A 20,422-nucleotide genomic window follows, 5' to 3' on the forward strand; every position below is an offset into this window, starting at 1 on the left:
CTTCACCAACACTTGGTATACTCAGTTGTTTTAACTTTAGCCATTTTAATAGGTGTGTAGTTTTACCTTTATGGCTTTAATTTGCATGCCAGCAGCTGTGTGAGAGTATTAGCTAGTCACTTGGGCTCTTTTGGTATTTGTAAAAAGGATACATGTCTTAGAACACGCAGCCTCCATTCTAGAGTTATGAATAGAGCAGTTGTTCTAACAGGGGCAAACTTTGTTCCCTTAGAAATTTGGCAGTGTCTGGAGACATTTTTTAGTAGTCAAAACCAGAGTGTATACTACTGGCTTATAGTTAATTAGAGGCCAGTGGTGCTTCTGAACAGTTTACAATATACAAGACACCTGCTTTCCCCCCCACCCCTCACCGCCAAACAAGAATTATCTAGCTCAAAATGTTGATAGTGTCAAGGTCAATAAACCTTGAATTAGGGCAGCCAGCACATCAAATATTAAAGTCATACACCAGATTTCTTTGTATTAAGGATGAGATATTAATTCTGTTAGGTGATCATTGAAAGACCTGTGAGATGGAAAATTGAGGATGTTTCATTCTAGCATTCATGTGTTCACAGCCAGGCAAGTCCAAAAAGTCCATTTTGTCAGTGTTTAACGATTCAGTCCAATGATAGTTTTCTTTTGGCTGTACTTGAATGGATTTTTAAGAGTAAGTATACAGAACAGACTATTGAACTATGTGGGAGAATGAGAGGGTGGGCTATTTCAAAAGAACAGCATGTATACTATCTATGGTGAAACAGATCCCCAGCCCAGGTGGGATGCATGAGACAAGTGCTCGGGCCTGGTGCACTGGGAAGACCCAGAGGAATCGGGTGGAGAGGGAGGTGGGAGGGGGGATCGGGATGGGGAATACGTGTAACTCTATGGCTGATTCATATCAATGTATGACAAAACCCACTGCAATGTTGTGAAGTAATTAGCCTCCAACTAATAAAAAATTAAAAAAAAAAAAAGAGTAAGTATAACAGCTCTAGATATGATTGGTGCACATTAAATAATTATTAAATACCTAAATTAATATGGGAAACTTGGTAACCTCTGGTAGAAACACATTGATGTATCATTGAAACCATTGAGAAGAAGCTTTTTTTCCCAGTGTGTCTACTTTGAATTTCCAGTAGAGTTTGGGCCTTTTTGTTTTGTTTTGTTTTGCTTTTATTTGAAATGCTTTCTCAGCCTTGTTTTCTGTAAGCCCTAGGCATATTCTCATTTAGTTTGCCAAAAGGAAAATCCATGTTTTCAGACCAGATGGTTTATGTGTCAGTTTTTCAAGTCTGAGAAAATCATTGTACTTCCCATTGATGGACTATTCTCTAAAAGCAGGATTACAGAGCTCACTTCTTGAAAATCATTATCCAACTTTAAAATTTCCTCTAAACAATAGTACATTTTACCAACTTGTTGCTTTGGACAGAATTATGTTCACCTTAAGTATGTAGTTGTCTAAATCCTTAGTTATTACTTTATATTTGCACTTTTCTAAAATCAAAGGTGACCATTTGGCTGCTTCTTTGTTCTATTGGAAAATAATGCATTTTCTTCTTTCAACATGGTGATTAAACAATGGAATTGGTCTGTGGTTTTTAATGAGCTCAGTAGTCTTCAAGGGATTGTTCTAAATTCATTTGGAATTATAAATAAGATCACTTGTTTCCAAGAACATCTAGAGTTCAGCCAGCCTTAAAATGTCTCTCATTTCTGCTTTCTTCTCAGAAGTCATTATATGACCAAGTTGGGTGCGAGGTGGTGAATGAGGTCCTTTATAATTACCATACTGCCCGTTAGAGGGCAGCAGTGTACAGATACGGCAGCCAGAAAACCAACTAGTGTTCAATACTAGATCTTGGGGCATGAGCCTTTCTTCAATTTTCTAAATACAGTTAAATATATTATTATTCAGTAAGTTTAACCCATAATTTGAATTTTATGAAGACTATCTGTACAACTGAAGAAAATGAACTTTGTTTTAAAGTGATTTTTGTTTTAGATGCTTATTGTTCTAAATTGTATATGGATTTGGTTATGAGAAGAAAAACACTATTAGTGATGAATAGCTACATCTTTTCTCTAATAAGTGATTTTTTATTTAAACCCTTATTGAATACTGTTGTTAAAAATATAAGTAGCTGGTGATATGATGGAAATATATGGGAATAGATGGATGATATGATGGAAAAAGAAGTGGGGTTTTAGTTTTAGAAGCTTGGTGTCATGCCATAGAATACGCAATGACTGAACGTTTTTCAGATGAATATACGCTCGACTTTTGGAAAAGAGCTTTAGATATGTGTGTGTGTTGTAAAGTTTTCCTATCATAACTTGTTCCACTCTCACAAGAAACTTATGAAGTAGGTATTGTATTATTATCTTCCTTACAGATGAGGAAACTAAAACACAAATAGTAAGAGAATTGATACTACGCTAGGTCACACTACTAGTGAGTGGCTAAGCTAGGATTTAATCCAGGCAGTCTGACATCAGAGACCAAGAGCTAAAAATACTATGTTGTATTACCCTCTTTCATTGAACTGTTTTAACTTTTCCTCCTGAATTATAGTGCCTCCCATCTCTATCACATTTTCACTCATAGTCCTGTTTCTGGGCTTCTTGATTTCGTTAGCCCTTTAACCCTCAGTGATACTAGTTACCATACTGTATTAATTATTAAAGGTTTATGTAAGTTTTATAATCTGGAGAGTTTGACTTCTCCATTTACTCTTCTTCAGAATTCCCTTGACTATTTTTAGATCTTCAGTCTTCCTTATGCAGTTTAGAATGAACCTGTAACCATTACCGAATTTTTGACTAGAAGCAATCAATATGTGTATCTTTATTTTTCTAAACCACCTTAAGTTATTTTTGGAATAAGATAGAAGAATATGTAGTAAGAGAGAGAGAGAAAATATGCTAGAAAAGATATTATCATCACTAAGGAGATTTCTTTTCTACTTTTATTTTTCCATGTTTTAAAATTCATTTTAATAAATATTATTTACATCATAGGAAATATATTTAGCTTTAATTTTATTATAAAGAAAATAAGTATATATAGAAATAGAAGTAGTGGAGAATATACTTTAAATGACTCAGAACTCAAAATTCACATGAATTACCTCCCTAGCCTGAAAGAATTATCTGTCTAATGAGTTTTAGAAAATTTATATTTATAATTTTTGAGAAGATAAAGTATCTTAGATATTGTGTTTAAAACAGAGAACATACTGCTTTTAGAAAAGGGTAAAATTTCAGAAACTCCAGACCAGTGATATTGGTGTTAATCCTGGTGTAAATTTAGAACAGTTTTTTCAGCATATAGTTTAGATAGTGGTGATTGTGAAGACTTGGCTTAGGAATTTACTTATTTTTTTCTGTCTTTGCTAATATAGCTTTATATATTAGGGGGGAATACAAAGTGTATATGAGAGCTACTTTGGCAGGCACAAGTTTTTGACCTGATTTCACCCTCTCAGGAATCATTTAAGAGAAGTGTAAGTATAGGCATACCTTGGAAATATTGTGAGTTGCAGAAAAGTATCACAATAAAGTGAGTCATGTGAATTTTTTGGTTTCCCAGTGTGTATAAAAGTTGTGTTTACACTATACTGTAGTCTGTTGTGTGCAATAGTATTTGTGTCTAAAAGAAACAATGTACATCCCTTAATTTAAAAATATTATTTTTGTTAAAAAAAAAAAAAAAGCTAACCATCATGTGAGCCTTCAGTAAGTCATAATCTTTTTGCAATAATAACATCAAAGATCCCTGACCACAGATCACCTTAACAATATAATAATGAAAAAGTTTGAAATATTATGAGCATTACCAAAACATGACACAGAAACACAAAGTGAACAAATGCTGTTGGAAAAAAATGGTGCTAATAGACTTGTTTGACATAAAGTTGTCACAAACCTTCAATTTGTCAAAAAGGTAGTAACTATGAAGTTCAGATGCTGAAGCTGAAACTCCAACACTTCGGCCACCTGATGCAAAGAACTGACTCATTTGAAAAGACCCTGATGCTGGGAAAGATTGAGGGCAGGAGGAGAAGGGGATGACAGAGGGTGAGATGGTTGGATGGCATCACCGACTCAATGGACATGAGTTTGAGTAAACTTCGGAAGTTGGTGATGGGCAGGGAGGCCTGGTGTGCTGCAGTCCATGGGGTCACAAAGAGTCGGACACGACTGAGCTGAGCGACTGAACTGAGCTGATGAAGCTCAGCAAAGTGAAGTGCAAGAAGACAAGGCGCGCCTTTATGGACTTAGGCTGAGCTGTTCATCCAGCATCACATAATGAGCAGAGCAGAAACCAGAACCCAGGCTTTCTGACACTTACAGGAGTATATTTTCCATTCTGTTACTCACATATGCTCCCTTTAACCTCTACTGTGACCCTGCCTTTCCTTTATGTGGGTCTGGGCCAAATAATCAGAAAGAATTGTGGGGAGCAGCTCTGGTAGATGATTCTGGTTGGCCATTTTAACTGTCCAGAGAATATGTAGGGCAGTATTGAGCTTAATGTACAACATAAATAATGCAGGTTCAGAAGGAAAAAGAAATTTTCTGGTTTCACTGAATGGTAAGTGTAAGAGTTGGCCTAAGAATGATTGTACGGTAGCCTTTCATATGGAACTTTGTAAAAAGTATGGATTCCACTCTGCCTGTAGTATTTGAAATAGAATTCTACATAAGTAGTAGCTGGATAAAACTCCATGCCAACTCTGAGGGTCTATGAAAATATCAGCTGACACAATTAATTTAACTAGTCCGGTCCTGATAGGTGTTCAACATTGTGTCCCACTCATTATGAACAAGTAGATAATAATTTGACATGCTTTAGCTAGATCACTCTGTCTGCAGTGTTAAAAATAGAGTGAGAGTGGGAGCAAGCGTGGAGCAGGGAGACAGGTTAGGAGACTGTTCTGTAGCAATATGAAAGAGATGCCGACTTAAACCAAGGTGTGTTGAAAAGTGGTCAGGTTATAGACTTAATTTATTTTTTTTTTAGACATATTTTAAAGACACAATTTAAAGGTTTGCACAGGCATGGATAACGGGGTATTAGAGAAAGGCGTTAATGATTATTGAAGTGAGGGAGACTGTAGATAGCAGTTTTGGAGGAGATGAATACTAAGTGTTCCTTTTGAACATACATTCAAGATGTTGTTTTAAATCCAAATGGAAACAGTATTTGCAGATTGTTGAATATATGGATATGGAGTTCAGGAGGACACTTATTTGGAGACCCAAATTTGTGAATCATTAGTGTTCTTGTAGTTAAAAATACGAGACTATAAGTTTTCTCCAAGGAAGTAAATGTAAATAGAATAGAGGCCTGTGGTCTGAGCCCTGGGATATTCACATAGTTAAGAGATTAGGGAGATAAAAAATAGACAAAGATGTAGCAAGAAATCTACAAACCAAGTGAAGAAAGTGTGTGTTGAAGAGCAAAAAGAGTGATCGATCAGCTGTATCAGATGCTGCTGGTAGCTTATGTATTCCAGGACACTCTACTTTATGGCATATATCTGAATGTATGTACAATCTCTCACCTGTCTGATTTCAGTTTCTGTCCCTCTGGCCAACAATCTGCCATTGTTATTTTAACTTTTGAATAATCTTACCTATGTTTAATATTGCAGGAGAATCCAAACCCTCATATGGCATTTCAGAAAGTTCCACGCCCAACAGAAGGATCCCACTTGCGAGTTCATATTCTTCCTTTCCCTAAAATTAATGAAACTCGGGTACAGGAATTAATACAGGAAAATCTTGCTAAGAATCAGAATGCACCTCCTGCTTCAAGAGTGGAAAAGAAGTGTGTTGTGCCTGCAGGTCCACCTGTTGGTATGTATTTATCCATTTGTTTGTTTTAAAGGTAAACTTTTAATCAAGATAGAAGACACAGGGACTTCCTGGTGATCCAGTGGCTAAGACTCCATTCTCCCAATGCAGGGGGCGCAGCTTTGATCCCTGGTCAGGGATATTATATAATAATGTGAATATTACTTACTATTTACTTACTAATACTAATTTGCTATAACTTCCCTACATATTACCAGCTTATACTTAAGTGTTGATTATACTTTCACATGGAGAAGAAAATGGAGAAGCCAATGTGTTAGGGTAGTTACTTTTTGAAGGGTTTCATCTTTTAAGTTTAATATTCATAACTTAGTTGAATGCTTTCCTTAAAAACACACATGAAGTTGGTTTAAATTTTTATCTGCTTGTTTATTTTTGTATAATCTCTTTACTTTCATTTTCAGTCAACATCAAATTTTTTATATGCATATGGAATCTCTCATTGTAGTCAGTGAGAGAAATACATATGACTCAGTATTTGTCCCTGCATGGACTGCATTCATTTTGAATGAATGAACAAATAAATGAAAGAAATGAATGAATGAGTGAAAGATGAATGCAGGGACCTCTGTCCAACTTTCTGATTCATTTAAGTTGATCAGAATCATGATGTTCCTTGTATTAAAATTTTAAAAGTATGAATGTTTCATCTTACATGATACCCATTTAATATGAATGTAGAATTGCTATGTCACTTTAAGAACCATTCACATTTTGAGAAGTTAACTACTTTCCAGCTATTCCTCAGAGGTGCCAGAGTGATGATGAACAGCTAAAAATAGCATTTGAAAGCCAGAACCTTAAGAAGGAAGACCTGAAAAGTTGAATACCCATAAACCAGAGTTGTTATCAACTGTTAGAAAGCTAGTATTAGAATGCCACAGCTGAGGATTTGGCCAATCCCTGATATATCAAACTCTAAGTGAAGAACTTTCTCCTGGGAATGAACTAAGTCATAGTCTCCAAAGGAAAGTAATAATTTCCAGATGGTAAACAGATTCAGATTCATTATTTTAAAAGGTGGGATTTTTAATGGTTCATCCTAAAGAAAATTTAAAATGCTGTGAAAGAGATTTTAGAATTAAAAATTTCTAAAAATAGGTTAAAGATGTTGCTCTCTAAAATATGTGGTCTTACTTGGAGACTGAGACATTTTCTACTCTAAATATGATCAATTTCAGTTTCTGTCTATGCCACAGACCTCCACATGTGGGAAACTCCGGAGTACAAAATAAAGAATGCACATTTCAGACAGAGAAAGTCATATGAACTAATCTATTTTACCATCATGGTCATTAATGTTACATAATTTTAAATGATTTCAAGAGAACTAGTAAAAACCAAGTAAGATTGATTTCCTGATTCTGATAAAGCACTATAGTTAGGTAAGATACCACCATTTGGGGAAGTTGGGTGATGAGTGCATGGATCTTCTCTGTACTAATTTGTAACTTTATGTAGGCTTATAATTATTTCAAATTTTTTAAGTTTAAAAAATTGTTTGAAGAATGTAAAATTTTATATTGATGAAATGAAAGGAAGGCCAAGAGTATGGTATTATGGTTTTTCTTGTTAGGTAAGAGCAATCATAAAATATAAGGCTTAAGAATTATAGCTACTACCTGATTTGTACAAATGATATTGTGTAGTTCTTTGTGAAATTATACTTTTTATTTAATGAATACTGATTTAATTTATATCTTCTAGTATTCTTTTAATAAGTTACATTTGTTTTAAGTAATTTTAGCTTATGTAGTACACTAGAATTATCCAATCTTGTAAAGTTGACAGGTACTAAGTTCACAGAACCGAAAAGTGACTCTCCCAAATTTGTAAAGCAATTCTTTGGCCATGATCACTTTTGTTTGTGTGCAGCGCTTCTTCAGGCCACCTATACTCAGATTTTTAGAACCTAATTTTTTGTGGTATGTGGTTTTTCTTTGGTAATATGTTAGAAATATCAGCTTCTTTTCCTGTTAGTAGTCAGTCCTCTTACATATGAGCATTAGCTGTGTTTGTCATGATCTTGTACCTGACACATTTCTTACCTGTTTGTTTACAACTAAAGGTTAAAAAAAGAGATGTTTATCTTTGCTTAATAAAATTTTACTGTGCAACGTGAATTAATTTGTGTAAGAGATAAGTACAGTATTAGCATCTATCCTGTGAAATTATCCTCAATAAGCTATTGATTAGCCTGTCACTTCACAACATAGAAATGTAATCAAAGTGATGAAGTACCTTCAGTGTCCTGTAACAAGGGGGAAATAAAGGCTTACGTTTTTGTCATGTAAACAGAGTCATATAAACTGTAAACAGTAATATTCCCCTTGCTTTTATTATTGCCAAAGGAATTTAATTTGCGTTTTCTTTATATCCCTTTAATAGTTTCAATAATGGATAAAGTGACAACAGTTTTCAACAGTGCACAGAGATTGGAAGTTGTTAGAAACTGCATTTCATTCATATTTGAAAATAAAACATTGGAGACTGAAAAGGTAATAAAATGCCATCATTCCGAAGTAAACATTCATCATGTCCCTTTCAGATTTCTGTGTTTAGCTTGCCAACTGACCTCTCCTCTATTTCCATACCTTTTCCTTATAAAGTATTCTTTCATTGTTTTTATCATTTTAAATGAACAGTGTCTAAACTCTTAGCCAAGCCTGAAATATTGATAGTCATCCCCCCCACACACACACACCGAAACTTTTAAACATTGTTCATTTAATTCTATTTCGGCGTATTATTTAGAAACTTCAGTCAGTTCAGTTCAGTCCCTCAGTCATGTCCGACTCTTCACGACCCCATGAACCACAGCAAGCCAGGCCTCCCTGTCCATCACCAACTCCTGGAGTTTACTCAAACTCATCTCCATTGAGTCGGTGATGCCATTCAACCATCTCATCCTCTGACGTCCCCTTCTCCTCCTGCCTTCAGTCTTTCCCAGCATCAGGGTCTTTTCCAATGAGTCAGTTCTTCACATCAGGTGACCAAAGTATTGGAGTTTCAGCTTTAGCATCTGTCCTTCCAGTGAACACCCAGGACTGATCTCCTTTAGGATGGACTGATTGGATCTCCTTGCAGTCCAAGGGACTCTCAAGAGTCTTCTCCAACACCACAGTTCAAAAGCATCAATTCTTCAGTGCTCAGCTTTCTTTATAGTCCAACTGTCACATCCATACATGACCACTGGAAAAATCATAGCCTTGACGAGATGGACCTTTGTTGACAAAGTAATGTCTCTGCTTTTTAATATGCTGTCTAGGTTGGTCATAACTTTCCTTCCAAGGAGCAAGCGTCGTTTAATTTCATGGCTGCAGTCACCATCTGCAGTGATTTTGGAGCCCCCAAAAATAAAGTCAGCCACTGTTTCCACTGTTTCCCCATCTGTTTGCCATGAAGTGATGGGACCGGATGCCATGATCTTAGTTTTCTTAATGTTGAGCTTTAAGCCAACTTTTCCACCCTCCTCTTTCACTGTCATCAAGAGACTTAAAAACATTTAAAATATAATTTTATTACAAAAACTCTAGTTAAAGCAAGTAATGAATTATAAAAATTGTGGTCTTCATTTAAATATGCCTTTAATGTGTGCTTTAATAGCACATTTTCTTGCCTTCTTTAATAAAACATATTAAACATTAATGTCACCTTTTCTTAGTGACTTGTCATAGTTCTGATCATTTGTTACATAGGGCTAGTAAAGCTTGTGAAACAAAGTTTTTATCCACTTCAGTTCAGTTCAGTTTAGTCGCTCAGTCGTGTCCAACTCTTTGCGACCCCATGAATTGCAGCACGCCAGGCCTCCCTGTCCATCACCAACTCCCAGAGTCTACCCAAACCCATGCCTATCAAGTCGGTTTATCCACTTAATGACCCTCAAGTCTGTGTTTTGAGTTTTTTGGAATCCATTTTTTCTTATGATTGAGTATTAAACAGACTTTCTTTTGCTTCTCTTGCTTTCAATTTTCACACTGTTTCTTGTGCCCCTTGTAACAATAGTAGGACTTCCTACTCTCAGTCTTTTCCTTCCTTCTTATTTGCTCCTTTGTTCTCATGTTTTCAAAGTTAAATAAGCCTATTATTAATACTACTTTATGTAAAGTAAATCAGGCTCTAAAGATGAACTGGAAGAGGCATTCTTGTGGGTGAAGAAGTGGAAGAGTTTTAGTATGTAAACTCAGAGATTTCTATTTGTTGCTCTGAGTTTTTTCCTTCTTAATTATGCTTTTGAAATAGAAGGGACTGTAGAATTTTCCAGTCATAAATTAAAACTGAGTAGTGATTAAGTTGCTAATCACTATAAAAGAATAAAATCTCCCATGATTCTTGTCATTTTAGTTTTTCCCTCTATTCTTGCCACGGAGATGTGGCCAGTTATGAAAGAACATGTCAAGTATCCATGGTTTTGACTCAGAATCTGAAGCAGCAGTTATTTTGGTGGCCACAGTTTTGATAAGTTTTTTTTAATGAAGTTTAATGTTTTTTAAATGTATCACATGAACTAGTCCTGTTTATTTTCATGCTGCCTTACAAATTTAAAAAATCACTATAAATCCATGTTGTCCTTAACAGCAAATCAACCCTTTTCTAATTCTAATAGCTCTGTTAAATGGTTTACAGGATGTGTATGAGTTAGTGTGATTTAAAGTTATTTTTTTCCAGTGAAACCTCCTGCTCATGTCTGCCTCTTATGTCCTCAGACCCTTCCTGCTGCACTGAGAGCCCTTAAAGGAAAGGCAGCGAGACAGTGTCTCACTGATGAGCTGGGTTTACATGTTCAGCAGAACCGGGCAATACTAGATCATCAGCAGTTTGACTACATAATAAGGATGATGAACTGTACTCTACAGGTAACTTTTAGTTCTTTCAAATTTCTCTTCTCATTTGAGAATAATACTTTTTTCCCCAGGCAGTTCAATAATTACTAGTATATCAGGTTCTTAAACCTTCCACATCTGATAACATGAAGAGCTGATATTCGTAGCATTTCTGTTACAAACACTTAAGTATTGCTCAGCATAAATATTAGGAGTTTTTTAATTCTTCCTTTTTTTTTCTTGAAAAATACTAGGTTATTTAACTAGTTCTATAAGTAAGCTGTCTGAAGTGAAAAGTCATCTTTGAAACATTCAGTTCTATATTACTTAATGTCTATATTTTTGTTATCCCTTTTCAGTCAGTTTTCAGTTGTACTGTTAAAATAGAGGGCAATGAATGGTGGGTAATCCAAATGATAAATTAATTATTCAGTTCATAATCTATTTCTTAACCTATGTATATGGGTATTAATTGTATCATTTTTTTCCTTGGGTTATAGTTGCTTTACAGTGTTGTACAACAAAGTGAATCGGCTATCTGTTTACATATATATGTATCCCCTCCCTCTTGACCCTCCTTCGCACCTCCTCCATCCCACCCCACTAAATCATCCCAGAACACGAAGCTCAGCTCCCGGCATTATACAACAGGAACAACAGGTTCCCACTAGCTATCTGTTTTACACATGGCGGTGCACATACATCAGTCCCCATTTCCCAATTCATCCCTCCCCCAACAACCCGCTCCATGCCTACACTTCCATTCTCCATGTCTTCGTCTCTGTAGGTAGGTTCATCTGTACCATTTTTCTAGATTCCACGTATATGCGTTAATATACAATATTTGTTTCTCATTCTGACTTAACTTTACTCTGACTCTGGGTCCATCCTGTCTGTACAAATTACCCAATTTTGTTCCTTTTACAGCTGAGTGATATTCCATTGTGTATATGTTCAATTCATTTCAGTTGCTCAGTCTTGTCTGATTCTTTGCAACCTCATGAAGCACAGCACACCAGGCCTCCCTGTCCATCACCAACTCCCGGAGTTTACTCAAACCCATGTCCATTGAGTCAGTGATGCCATGCAACCATCTCATCCTCTGTCGTCCCCTTCTCTTCCTGCTCTCAATCTTTCCCAGCATCAGGGTCCTTTCAAATGAGTCAGCTTTTCACATGAGGTGACCAAAGTATTGGAGTTTCAGCTTCAGCATCAGTCCTTCCAATGAACATTCAGGACTGATCTCCTTTAGGATGGACTAGTTGGAACTCCTTGCAGTCCAAGGGACTCTCAAGAGTCTTCTCCAACACCACAGTTCAAAAGCATCAATTCTTAGGCTCTCAGCTTTCTTTATAGCCCAACTTTCACATCCATACATGACCAGTGGAAAAACCATAACCTTGAATAGACGGACCTTTGTTGACAAAGTAATGTGTCTGCTTTTTAACATGCTGTCTAGGTTGGTCATAACTTTGCTTCCAAGGGGTAAGCGTCGTTTAATTTCATGGCTGCAGTCACCATCTGCAGTGATTTTAGAGCCCAGAAAAATAAAGTCAGCCACTGTTTCCACTGTTTCCCCATCTATTTGCCTTGAAGTGATGGGACCAGATGCCATAATCTTAGTTTTCTGAATGTTGAGCTTTAAGCCAGCTTTTTCACTCTCCTTTTTCACTTTCACAGGAGGCTCTTCAGTTCCTCTTCACTTTCTGCCATAAGGGTGGTGTGTCATCTACATATCTGAGGTTATTGATATTTCTCCCGGCAATCTTGATTCCAGCTTGTGCTTCATCCAGCCCAGTGTTTCTCATGATGTACTCTGCTTATAAGTTAAATAAGCAGGGTGACAATATACAGCTTGACGTACTCCTTTTCCTATTTGGAACCAATCTATTGTTCCATGTCCATTTCTAACTGTTGCTTCCTGACCTGCATACAGGTTTCTCAAGAGGCAGGTCAGGTGGTCTGGTATGCCCATCTCTTTCAGAATTTTTCACAGTTTATGGTGATCCACACAGTCAAAGGCTTTGGCATAGTTAATAAAGCAGAAATAGATGTTTTTCTGAAACTCTCTTGCTTTTTCAAGGATCCAGCAGATGTTGGCAATTTGATCTCTGGTTCCTCTGCCTTTTCTAAAACCAGCTTGAACATCTGGAAGTTCACGGTTCACGTATTGCTGAAGCCTGGCTTGGAGAATTTTGAGTATTACTTTACTAGCGTGTGAGATCAGTACAATTGTGTGGTAGTTTGAGCATTCTTTAGCATTGCCTTTCTTTGGGATTAGAATGAAAACTGACCTTTTCCAGTCCTGTGGCCACTGCTGAGTTTTCCAAATTTTCTGGCATATTGAGCGCAGCACTTTCACAGCATCATCTTTCATGGTTTGTTTATATGTACCACATCTTATTTATCTACATCTGTTGATGGATATTTAGGTTGCTTCCATATCCTCCCTGTTGCAAATAGTGCTGCAGCAAATGTTGGGATTGCTGGATTCTATGGTGCTGTGTGCTGTGCTTACTCATTCAGTTGTGTCTGACTCTTTGTGACCCCATGGACTGTAGCCCGCCTGACTCCTCTGTCCATAGGGACTCTCCCGGCAAGAGTGTGTTGCCATGCCCTCCTCCAGGGGTCTTCAACCCAGGGATTGAACCCAGGTCTCCTGCCCTGTAGGCAGATTCTTTACCGTGGGAGCCACCAGGGAAGCCCATGAATACCAGAGTGAGTAGCCTGTCCCCTTTCCAGGGTAACTTCCTGACCTGGGAATTGAACTGGGGTCTCCTGCATTGCAGGCAGATTGTATGGTAGTTCTATTTTTAGTTTTTTAAGGAACCCCCATACTGTTCTCTATAGTGGCTGTATCTATTTACATTCCTACCAACAGCATGTGAGGGTTCTCTTTTCTCTGTATCCTCTCCAGCATTTATTATTTGTGGATTTTTTTGATGGTGGCCATTCTGTGAGGTAGTAGTTTTGATCTACATTTTTCTAATAATTAGTGATGTTGAGTATCTTTTCATGTACCTCTTGGCCATCTGTATGTCTTCTTTGGAGAAATGTCTACTAAGGTCTTCCTTATGATACACATTAATGTCTTAGGGTACTACTATTTTTTTGCAGGGTGTATTTATCTTTTCAAACGCATTTCAGATAATATCTTTCTCAGAAATTCTAACTTAAAAGCTAGAATGAAAAATGTAATCTTGTAACAGGCACTTTGTGGTTTGTTAAAGCAAATTAACAAGATAAGAGGTAATTCACCTCTACTGGAAATAAATTCTTATTTTAGAGTGTAAGAGACTAGCTATAATAGTTTATCACATCAAACATTAAATGCATCCTAAATGTTTACCATTTGGATATAAATTAATGTAAGTATGGTAGAATACTTCTTCGGAATACTGTTCGGCTACTAAAATAAAAGAGGTAGCTCTATAACATGTACCTATAGGAAAAAACTGTTACATGTTGCGAGGTGGGCACACAGGAAGATACATAAGGTAGTGCTTAGTCACTCAGTCATGTCTGATTATTTCTTTGCAACTCCATGGACTGTAGCCCACCCGGCTCCTCTGTCCATGGGGATTCCTTCGGCAGGAATACTAGAGTGGGTTGCCATGTCCTCCTCCAGGAGATCTTCCCAACCCAGGGATTGAACCCAGATCTCTTGCATTGCAGGCAGATTCTTTACCATCTGAGCCACCAGGGGTACATAAGGTAGATATAATTCTATTTTGACCTAAAATTATATGTATGTATGTATATTATAATGAAAATCTAGAAGGATATTTACGCTAAATCCTTAGTAATGATTATCTCTGACATAAACAGTTTAGAAGAGTTATGACTTCCATTTAAACTTTTCTCTGCTTGAAACACACACATACACATAAACATAATTAAATTATCTAAAACATATAACAAGGATTTTTTACAACAGAAAAGGATTCTCATTTTTGTAGGAAGGAAATTTTTGAAACTTTATGAGAAGAATAAGACATAATTTGTTTGCTGTAAAAATCACAAGTCTTCTGCTACTTCTGTTCCTTTGTTTCAGTTACTTTGATACTGTCATTACAGAGAACAAACGAATTTGATTAAGAGATCTAGGTTACCAGAAGTCCTAAAGTTAGATAATATCCTGGCTCCTTCTACCTGGTGATAAAACTGAAAAAACTATTTTAGGAGGCTTTTTTCCATTTGTATTTTATGCACTGTAATTAACTGAAGAACTACATTAGAAGGCTTTCTCTAAACTTAATTTTAGTATAAACTAATTAGTAATTGATTACAGAATAACCAGGTACCCTTGGGCTAGAAAAATACTCCTTTTCATTTGAATAATCATATTCTGTCAGGGGGAAGCTTGGGTTTGTTGTTGTTGCTGCTTCCAGTTGCACCTGCACTAATGAGCTCTTAATGTTTTGTAATTCAGTATTTCATAAAATTAGATCTTGTCTTTGTTCCATTATAGAGAGGCTCTTTTCAGTTATGAATGGGTTCATATGTGACTTTTATTTTAATGAATCACTTATTTACCAACTTGGGATTTATTAATATTTATATTCTTGTTACAATACTTGTGGGGATTTAGCATAACATTCTGAACATTTTTTTACAAAAGCATAGAGTTTCAAGGCTGAGAGGCCAAACATCTGTGTTGGTGTTTTAAAATAGAAACATTAAATGAACTAAGTTTTAGGTAGTGATTCAAAAACTTTAGTAATTTTTGCTTGTCTTGAAGTTATCCTGTAGTTTCTGTCCTCAAGGGAAAATTAAATGGAACATGAGTACTGCCAAGGGGTTATTTTGTTTATCATGTTCTTTCAGTGCCAAGATAATTTTTTAAAGGACTGGTTTATGGAGATTATAGGTTATTCCTATATTTTCTCATATCAAATAACTGATCTTATTTTAGTTTTTTTTTAATAACTGAGATTACTATATATCTCTTCAAAAATATCATGGGTTTAACTCTTTTTGTTTTAGCAGATATATAATTTTTACATGTAAGATCTTAGCTAAGATCTTTTAATGGTAAATCATAACTTAAAAACCCAGTGGAGCACTCCATTTCCAGTCTTATAATAATAAACCGCAGGGTATGAGGCACCCTCTCACTAATGTAGAAATAGATCCTAGAAAATTTCAACAGCAAAAACCCATGATTTTTATATATCGTTTTTCCTAAGAAGAAAAGGAAATCTCTAAAAGACCTCTCCTCTATTCTCTAGAATAAGATACGTAGGGAAACCCAAATTCTGAGTAATTAGCAGTTGGGGAAACCAGATACATGAGCTCATTTAAGTCTTGACTTCTGTCAAGAGAGCTGGTTGAACCTGAGAGCTTTATTTACCTCAGGGTAGGACACTGGAAGAAGAATGAAATAATTCCTCTTCAGTGGCATACCCCTTACCCTTGCCTCCAGAAGAAGAAATATAAATGTTTTTTAGAATTTATTAAATTCAGCCCCAATTTAGGCAGTCAGGGTTCACACTGATAAACTTTATTAAGATGTGAAGTCACAATTTTAAAATAACCAAATACCAAAGAAATGAGCCAGTGTGAAATAGTGTTAACAGAAACAAACAAAAACAGATTGAAGACCTCATAGGCTTTATATATTGGAATTATCCAATTTGAATATATAATAATTAAAGTATTTAAATAATGGATTGAATACAAAATAAGCAGATAATAAGAAACTAACAAGATGGCTAGATAAGTTTAGATTATATAATCAGTAAAGTAAAACATCAAAGGATATGGAAGACCCAGTATCATTAATATGTCAGTTCTCCACAAAGCAACCTATAGCCTGAATGCAATTCCAATAAGAATTGCAGCAAACTTTTTCTTAGAAATTAACTGGATGATTCCAAAATTTATGCAGAAATGCTGAAGACTTAGAGTGGCCAAATCAATCTTGAATAAGAACAAGTTGGAGGACTTAACCCTCCCTGGTTTCAAGACTTACTATCAACCCACAGTAATCAAGATAGTATAATACAAAAAAAGAAAAAGATAGTGTAATACTGACATGTCAAATAGATCAGTGGAAAAGAGCACCCAGAAATTAGACTTGCATTTATGGGAAATTTGTTACAGAGCATTCCAATTTGTTACAAAGCAATCCAATCAGAGGAGGAAAGTTTTTTCCACAAATAGTGCTGGAAAAGTGAATATCCATATGAAAGAAACTGAACCTCAACCTCTACCTCATATCAAACACAAGGACTAACTTGAGGTAGAGCAAGGACATAAACATAAAATAGAAAACCACAAAGTTTTTAGGGGAAAGCATGGAATAGTTTCATGGCTTGGGAATTTAATTAATAATTAAATTATTAATTGAATCTTTTGCCACTTATAATTTCTATAACTGACAAAAGTTTCTTAGGTCACAAAAACTGATAACCAAAAAAAGAAAAAAACATGATTATGCTTCATAGAAATTAAAACATATGCTTATCAAAAGACAGAATTAAGAAAATGAATATTGAAGACTAGGAAAAATTATTCCAAATATATATATGACAAAGACTGATGTCATGGTTATATAAAGAACTCAAGTTCTACAACTTAAGAAGAAGCCAAACCATTTTTTGAAAACGGACAGCTTAAACAGACACTTCACAAAGTAAAATATGGAAATGGTCATGAACTAGTCAGTGTCAGTCATCCAAGAAATGCAAATTGAAACCATTATGAGATAATATTATATAACTACGAGTATGCCTAAAATTAGAAATATTGGTAATACCAAATGTTGGCGGGGGTTTTTGTTTTATTTTTTTTTTTAATTTTTTTTAAAAATTTTAATTGTAGGCTAATTACTTTACAATATTGTGGTGGTTTTTGCCATACATTCACATGAATCAGCCATGGGTATACATGTGTTCCCCATCCTGAACCTCCCTCCCACCTCCCTCCCCATCCCATCCCTCATGGTCATCCCAGTGCACCAGCCCTGAGCACCCTGTCTCATGCATCGAACCTGGACTGGTGATCTATTTCATATATGATAATATACATGTTTCAGTGCTATTCTCTCATATCATCCCACCCTCGCCTTCTCCCACAGAGTCCAAAAGTCTATTCTTTACATCTGTGTCTCTTTTGCTATCTCACATATAGGGCCATCGTTACCATCTTTCTAAATTCCATATTTATGTGTTAATATACTGTATTGGTGTTTTTCTTTCTGACTTACTTCATTCTGTATAATAGGCTCCAGTTTCATCCACCTCATTAGAACTGATTCAAATGCATTCTTTTTAATGGCTGAGTAATATTCCATGGTGTATATGTACCACAGCTTTCTTATCCATTCATCTGCTGATGGACATCTTGGTTGCTTCCATGTCCTGGCTATTGTAAACAGTGCTGTGATGAACATTGGGATACATGTGTCTCTTTCAATCCTGGTTTCCTCGGTGTGTATACCCAGCAGCGGTATTGCTGGGTCATATGGCAGTTCTATTTCCAGCTTTTTAAGGAATCTCCACACTGTTCTCTATAGTGGATGTATTAGTCTACATTCCCACCAACAGTGTAAGAGGGTTTCTTTTTCTCTGCACCCTCTCCAGCATTTATTGTTTCTAGACTTTCTGATAGCAGCCATTCTGAGTGGCGTGAGATGGTACCTCGTTGTGGTTTTGATTTGCATTTCTCTGATAATGAGTGATATTGAGCATCTTTTCATGTGTTTGTTAGCCATCTGTATGTCTTCTTTGGAGAAATGTCTGTTTATTCCTTTGGCCCAATTTTTGAACGGGTCACTTATTTTTCTGGAATTGAGCTGCAGGAGTTGCTTGTATATTTTTGAGATTAATTCTTTGTCAGTTGCTTCATTTGCTATTATTTTCTCCCACTCTGAAGGCTGTCTTTTCACCTTGCTTATAGTTTCCTTTGTTGTGCAAAAGCTTTTAAGTTTAATTAGGTCCCATTTGTTTATTTTTGCTTTTATTTCTATTACTCTGGGAGGTGGGTCATAGAGGATCCTGCTGTGGTTTATATCAGAGAGTGTTTTGCCTATGTTTTCCTCTAGGAGTTTTATAGTTTCTGGTCTTACATTTAGACCTTTAATCCATTTTGAGTTTGTTTTTGTGTATGGTGTTAGAAAGTGTTTTAGTTTCATTCTTTTACAAGTGGTTGACCAGTTTTCCCAGCACCAATTGTTAAAGAGATTGTCTTTTCTCCATTGTATATTCATGCCTCCTTTGTCAAAGATAAGGTGTCCATAGCTGTGCGTTTTTATCTCTGGGCTTTCTATTTTGTTCCATTGATCTATATTTCTGTCTTTGTGCCAATACCATACTGTCTTGATGACTGTGGCTTTGTAGTAGAGTCTGAAGTCAGGCAGGTTGATTCCTCCAGTTCCATTCTTCTTTCTCAAGATTACTTTGACTATTCAAGGTTTTTTGTATTTCCATACAAATTGTGAAATTATTTGTTCTAGTTCTGTGAAAAATACCTTTGGTAGCTTGATGGGGATTGCATTGAATCTGTAGATTTCTTTCATCAGTGTTTTATCATTTTCTATATATAGGTCTTTTGTTTCTTTAGATAGATTTATTCCTAAGTATTTTATTCTTTTCGTTGCAGTGGTGAATAGCATTGTTTCCTTAATTTCTCTTTCTGTTTTCTCATTGTTAGTGTATAGGAATGCAAAGAATTTCTGTGTGTTAATTTTATATCCTGCAACTTTACTATATTCTGGAGAAGGAAATAGCAACCGACACCAGTACGCTTGCCTGGAAAATCCCATGGACAGAGGAGCCTGGTAGGCTGCAGTCCATGGGGTCACAAAGAGTCAGACATGACTGAGAGACTTCGCTTCACTTCACTTACTATGTTCATTGATTAGCTCTAGTAATTTTCTGGTGGAGCTTTTAGGGTTTTCTATGTAGAGGATCATGTCATCTGCAAATAGTGAGACTTTTACTTCTTCTTTTCCAGTCTGGAGTCCTTTTATTTCTTTTTCTTCTCTGATTGCTGTGGCCAAAACTTTCAAAACTATGTTGAATAGTAGTGGTGTGAGTGGGCATCCTTGTCTTGTTCCTGACTTTAGGGGAAATGCTTTCAATTTTTCACCATTGAGGATAATGTTTGCTGTGGGTTTATCATATGTGGCTTTTATTATGTTGAGGTATGTTCCTTCTATGCCTTCTTTCTGGAGGGTTTTTATCATAAATGGCTGTTGAATTTTGTCAAAGGCTTTCTCTGCATTTATTGAGATAATCATATGGTTTTTATTCTTCAATTTGTTAATGTGGTGTATAACTTTGATTGATTTGCAAATATTGAAGAATCCTTGCATCCCTGGTATAAAGCCCACTTGGTCACGATGTATGATCTTTTTAATATGCTGTTGGATTCTGTTTGCTAGAATTTTGTTAAGGATTTTTGCATCTGTGTTCATCAGTGATATTGGTCTGTAGTTTTCTTTTTTTGTGTCATCTTTGTCTGGTTTTGGTATTAGGGTAATAGTGGCCTCATAGAATGAGTTTGGAAGTTTACCTTCCTCTGCAATTTTCTGGAAGAGTTTGAGTAGGATAGGTGTTAGCTCTTCTCTAAATTTTTGGTAGAATTCAACTGTGAAGCCATCTGGTCATGGGCTTTTGTTTGTTGGAAGATTTCTGATTACAGTTTTGATTTCTGTGCTTTTGATGGGTCTGTTAAGATTTTCTATTTCTTCCTGGTTCAGTTTT

General features: G+C 36.0%; 1 protein-coding gene across 3 annotated transcripts in view; it reads left to right on the top strand.

Moving 5' to 3' along the window:
• Positions 1 to 20,422, top strand: part of SBF2 (SET binding factor 2) — a 494,424-nt gene that overhangs the window by 286,712 nt on the left and 187,290 nt on the right. For all 3 annotated transcript variants that reach the window (XM_043903289.1, XM_043903298.1, XM_043903284.1), the window contains 3 exons: positions 5,667 to 5,871; positions 8,278 to 8,387; positions 10,596 to 10,745. In XM_043903289.1, the coding sequence (XP_043759224.1) occupies positions 5,667 to 5,871; positions 8,278 to 8,387; positions 10,596 to 10,745 (465 nt within the window). The remainder of the gene's footprint in view (positions 1 to 5,666; positions 5,872 to 8,277; positions 8,388 to 10,595; positions 10,746 to 20,422) is intronic.

This window comes from Cervus elaphus, chromosome 1, assembly GCF_910594005.1.
Source record: "Cervus elaphus chromosome 1, mCerEla1.1, whole genome shotgun sequence".
In the NCBI taxonomy this organism is placed as follows: domain Eukaryota; kingdom Metazoa; phylum Chordata; class Mammalia; order Artiodactyla; family Cervidae; genus Cervus; species Cervus elaphus.